The sequence below is a fragment of the Galeopterus variegatus genome, unplaced genomic scaffold, assembly GCF_000696425.1.
Source record: "Galeopterus variegatus unplaced genomic scaffold, G_variegatus-3.0.2 Scaffold2310, whole genome shotgun sequence".
Taxonomy (NCBI): Eukaryota; Metazoa; Chordata; class Mammalia; order Dermoptera; family Cynocephalidae; genus Galeopterus; species Galeopterus variegatus.
The window spans coordinates 67,109-72,690 of record NW_007728421.1 but is presented as its reverse complement, the minus strand read 5'-3'; the positions used below and the strand labels follow the sequence as shown (position 1 = coordinate 72,690).

At 40.2% G+C, this 5,582-nt stretch overlaps 1 protein-coding gene across 2 annotated transcripts; it reads right to left on the bottom strand.

Moving 5' to 3' along the window:
- Positions 1 to 481: 481 nt before the first annotated feature.
- LOC103597423 (pyruvate dehydrogenase E1 component subunit alpha, testis-specific form, mitochondrial) lies at positions 482 to 1,773 on the bottom strand. Of its 2 annotated transcripts, XM_008581263.1 has the most exons (2): positions 1,249 to 1,773; positions 482 to 1,167 (listed from the first exon to the last, which is right to left on the bottom strand). In XM_008581263.1, the coding sequence occupies exons 1-2, from the start codon at positions 1,771 to 1,773 to the stop codon at positions 598 to 600; spliced, it is 1,095 nt and encodes a 364-aa protein (XP_008579485.1). In that variant the 3' UTR covers positions 482 to 597. The 2 variants fall into 2 exon arrangements, with proteins under 2 accessions (XP_008579485.1, XP_008579484.1); XM_008581262.1 differs by having other exon boundaries at positions 482 to 1,773.
- Between the last annotated feature and the right edge of the window lie 3,809 nt (positions 1,774 to 5,582).

Here is a 5,582-nt window from a genome sequence, read left to right as displayed (position 1 = left end):
GTGTGTATCCATATACATGTGCACGCCATTAAACTGTTAGTTATTGGTTAATTCAAGTAAACCATTGCAAGTAGCATAGCAGTAGGGGTCCTGAGTGGTCATCAGGATAGTGACTTTACACATAAACCCCTGCAGGGAGAGCAAGAATCAAAGAATTATTTTTCCTATAAATAAGAGTATTTATTAAAATAATATAAAGCTAAATCAAATAAAACTATTACAGCAAATAATTTGGGAAGTTAAATAATCTATTTTTCCTACTGTAGACTTGTATAAATTTAAAATAACGTTTAGTATATTCACACTAAATGAGTGTATAAATAATATAAACTATATTTTAATACAACGTACCATTGGATAAAATATCCCTTCTAACTGAATGTACCTCTCAACGTACCATTGGATAAAATATCCCTTTTAACTGAATGTACCTCTTTTAATCTCTTTTAACAATCTCTTCATCTGTTCTAGTACAAGTTTATGACTTTTGTTTTACGAGTTTTATTCCTCCTTAGCAAAGTGCAGAACACAGTTTCTTTAAGTTGATCCTGACTGTTCCGTTGAAGGACTAATAACACATTTACATATAGTCTCCCTTTAACTAAGAGACTTAAACTTGATCCACTGATTCGCACCACGCACTTCAAAAGGTGGATTACTACTGTAGATGTGATGGCCTAATTCTTCCAAAGGTGGTTCAGGATCAGTTGTAGCATACTGGGCCGCATCATCAATTTCTTTCCTTACTTCAGCATCAATTTCCTTTAATTCTTCAACACTGGCAAGCTTGGTGTTTAGCATTCTGTCTTTCAGAAGCATGATGGGATCACTCTTACTTCTTACATTCTGAATTTCTTCTCTTGTCCGGTAACTGACTCCAGGATCACTCATACTGTGTCCATGATAACGGTATGTCTGCAGCTCCATCACTATAGGCCCCTTTCCAGATCTACAATAGTCAGCCGCAAATTTCGTTGCCTCCCGAACACACAGAACATCCATTCCATCTACCCTCAGCCCAGGTATAAAATGGCCCCTCTTGTAGTAATCAGTGCTGGCTGCTGCTCTCTCAGCGGATGTTCCCATTCCATAGAGGTTATTTTCACAAATGAAAACACAGGGTAATTTCCACAAAGATGCCATATTGAAAGCTTCAGCTATCTGCCCCTGATTAGCAGCACCATCCCCATATAAAGTCAAACACACTTCATTGTTTCCAAAATATTTACAGGCCAGAGCAATGCCAGCTCCCAGGGGGCCCTGTGCGCCCACAATGCCATTGCCCCCATAGAAGTTCTTTGTATACATATGCATCGATCCTCCTTTTCCTTTAGCACACCCTCCTCTTCGACCCGTCAGCTCTGCGAGAATTGACCGGACAGAAAGTCCGCGAGAATAGCTTAGGCCATGAGCCCGGTAGGATGTGATGATATGATCCGATGGGTTTATACCTGCCTCAAGGCCCACACAGCAAGCTTCCTGACCATCACACAAGTGACAGAAACCACGAATAAATTTCTGTTTATACAGCTGATCTGCCTTCAATTCCATGCGGCGAACAATCTGCATCATCCGGTAGTATCTGAGTCCATCCTCCCTGGTGAGCACCGTTGTGACAGGGGGGCCTTCTTCCAACTGATAAAGATCACATTTCTTTATTTCAAATGTAGCATCATTTGAGTGGTTACAGGATGCCACCAGCACTCTGCGAGCTGGCTTTTGGACAACACCCGACAACACACGGGAGACAAAGGCCGCCAGCATCTTCCTCATGGAGCAGCTCAGACGACAATGGCTGCAGCTCCAACCGCCCGACTGCCTGGCCTGCGTCCCGCTGGCGTCCTGCGTCTCCTTCCAACGCCGAACGCATGCACGCACTCACGCACGCACGCACGCATGCGCAGTTGACGCCACAATGGCAGTGCTCCGGCAGGGCACAGAGACCCGGGCATGGGCCATGCTGTGCCACCGGCCGTCCAATCTGATTTGGTTGGTTTGTACAATGCCTTTCAGCTCGTAGACGTGGCTGCGCTACCCCCCGATCTAATTAACTCCGTCGTTATTGCTCCACCACTGTAATCTGAGTCCCTTTTCTCTGCTAAACTCCATAGCAGTGTTTCTTAAACTCCTGCCCCCCACCTCCCGTACGCGTTGTATGGAATGAAAGAGGAACAAACGCAGTTCCTAAGGCACACGAGAGTCCTGAGAGTTTAGGCCAGAGGTGTTCCTTCCTACCAATATTTCTTTAAAGTCTCAAACTCCTGCCCCCCACCTCCCGTACGCATTGTATGGAATGAAAGAGGAACAAACGCAGTTCCTAAGGCGCACGAGAGTCCTGAGAGTTTAGGCCAGAGGTGTTCCTTCCTACCAATATTTCTTTAAAGTCTGGTTTTTCATCTTTAAAATAAGTATGAATATCTTATTCTTCTCTGTAATATACTGTATTTATCTTATTGTCAAAGTTATAAATTATTTGCAGTTAACTTAGGGGAAAAAAAGAACTTTTTCTCAGAGAAGTCGGGGCTCACAAAGAATATGCCACATTTATCCTATGGCTTCTAGCCCCTGTATCTCCTGGGGGGGAGAGGAGGGGCGCAAGGGTGGGACATAAACCTCAGCCTGAGAATAGCAGTCTAAACCCAATAATAGGCTTTGCCTGATGCGGGAAAATTAAAGGCAGGATTGAGCGGCTGAGATACAGATTGTGATAAAAAGCTTACGATGGTCCACCTTTCCTTACTCTTTTTAATCATTCTGAATTCGGTCCAGTGTTATCCCTATTTTCTGACTAATTCACCTTTTCTGTTTGTTTTGGTCTTTTGCCTATACTTAAAGATGTCTTCAACATTCGTTTCTGTAGACTCGGGTGGCTTTGTGTTTTGCTTTTATACCAGCCTTAGTCCAGGAAATCGAGAAGCATGATCTTACAATGCCTCTTTATGTAGTAACCGTTAGAAAGTATAACATTATAAAGTGGCCCACCAAACAAAATACAGTTTGCACTGCAAGAAAGCAATAGAGTTTGCTTGAGCCACTGGTGACAGTTCAATCACAGGACAGAAGAAGCCTTAGGCCAAGGGCGACAAAGATCACATATCATTTTTCTCTTTTGTGCTTTTGCTAAGAAGTGATTTTGGTACCCCAATAAGCCAACCCTAACCAGGGATCTTCTTCTTTCTAGAATATTAAGTTATTTACCTTAACCATGTTCTGTTTTATATCCGTTGCCTATTTGTATGTGATAAATTTTACCAAATTTCCCTATTACATATTCAAAGCAGCTGCCTTCCTTATATCTACTTGCAAGTGTTATTTTGGGTGCTCTTTTGATACGCAGGAAGAAAGGAGAAAAGAGCTTGTTAAAAAGTTGTGATTACCTCTTAAAACTCGATCCTCTCCCCACCTTTGGAACCCAGCCCCCACAATGGGCCTCATCTTTTTACTCGATTTAAAATTCCACTGTTGGAATTCCTGGTCTTGCTGTGTTGTTTGCTCCCTCTTTGATAGTTAGCCTGTCTCTACTGTTCTTTTCATTCCTGCAGGTATTGGAGATCTCCAGGGAGCATTATCTCCATAAGAATGAGAAAAATGACACTGCAAGATAGAATGGTAGTGTTAATGGGTCACTGAGTGACAGCTGAGCCTTCTCTCAGAGGTCTCATCCAGGCTAGCGCTGCCAGGAACACAGAGCTATACAGTACAGTGTGCCAATTTAATCTTGTCGCATGTAGCCTGGGCTGCAAAGATAGAGCTCCCCTTAAAAGCCCAGTGTGACAAGGCTAAACCCAACTCATGCCAGAGGAGAACATGCAAAGATGCTTGTTGGAAAATAGCTGTACTACAGGTTCCCACAGAAGATGGCCCTCTTTTGCAACAGGCTCTGGTAAAGACAATAAATAAAATGTGAAACTTCCAGGGATCTCTTGGATATCAGTTACCCCATACATCCTAAATTTAACTTAAAGATAGATAGCTGAAATCATATTTGCATAATATGACGTGGAAGCATTTCAATTAAATGCACCAGGATTAGCCATTAATCCTGATGGGTTTTTTGGAATTTTATTGCTATTGTCCCATACCCATCCACAGTTTCAAAGTAAAAGTTAAACTTCCAGAAGTCAATGTAAAGGTTTAAAATTGCCCAAGGAGATCCTAAGCTGTTGAGCCTCTCCTCTTATATGTCTCCAGCTGGACAGGATTCAAGCTATGCCTGGACAATAGAGCCCATGAGGTTGTTCTTTTCTTCAAATGATTTATTTTTTGTCTTGTCATTGTTCAATACCATGTTCATTATGAAACAGAACCAAGAAGTCATCTTTGTGCTCACCACTGGAATGTCGTTTGCAATAAAAATCCCCATAAATTGTAAATTTTAATTAATGACAAATCTTACTTTTAATCTACTTGGAATTAAAGGAAAACAGATGAGCACTTTTATAAGGCCAATGACAGACTTTACATTTAATTAATAAAAAAAGCTAATAAAAGAGGAGCCAATGATTATAGTAGCAGTCATTCATGCCAGTTTGACAGAATTTCACATTTCATGTCTGATGATTGATCCTACTGGGGCATTTCTGAATTTATCTTAAAAGTGTCACTCCCATTGCCTCAATAGCACATAAAATATTTTTTAGTAAGAGACAAGGAAATATGAAAAAAGAACAGTTACTACATTTGAAGGATATTTACATCTCCAATAATATTTGCACTTTTTTACCAAATGTTAAGTGAAGAAAGCTGTTAAAGAGTGAACATGTTCTTGATTAAATAATATCAAATCTTATTATGTGATTAGTGACAGCATTTTTTTTTCTTTCATAGCTCTAAGATTTAGCAATTAGGAGTGATGCATAAGAACTTGGTGCAAAAATTAGGAGTAATATATAACTCAGAGAAGGATTTTTCACATTTGGTCTATTACTTTACCTACCCTGGAGAAAAGGGAAAATGTCAGTACCATATATTTTGCAGAATAATGGCAATCAAGCAAGGTTCCTCTCTAATGTTACAATAAGTAGAGCTATTCCAGAACATATCAGAGACCTGGTGAAACAATATTTTGCTTTTCCTTCTGTTGCCTTAACCACATTCTTAAAAATCATCAAATAAGAATTCAGGACAAATTGCCACAAAGAGAAGACTTCAGAAATGAGAGGTAAAGTGGGTGTGCTCTCATTGTACCTAGATAATGATGGTATGAGGAAAGGGAAGACATCGTGGGTGAATTTTTCGTAGCAACTGATGGAGGAGGCCCCATTTTTCTCCTGCTGGATAACCAGTCATAGGAGTCATCATGCTCATCATACCCTATTCCTAGAGTTTGGGACCAGGGTCTAACAGATATGACAAAAGAGATCAGAATATAAACTGTAAAAGAAAACTTTCCAAAAATTTTAATAAACTCCCTGTAATAACAGCTGTAATTGATTGTGAAAAAGTGAGATAAATAATAAAACTTTATGTATAAAATCTGGTGTCAAGATTTATCATAGTCTAGTGTCTCAACCTGTAGAGGACTAATATAGGAGACAAGAGTTTTGAACTGATTTCTGCAGATTATATTGAATTGTTTTATA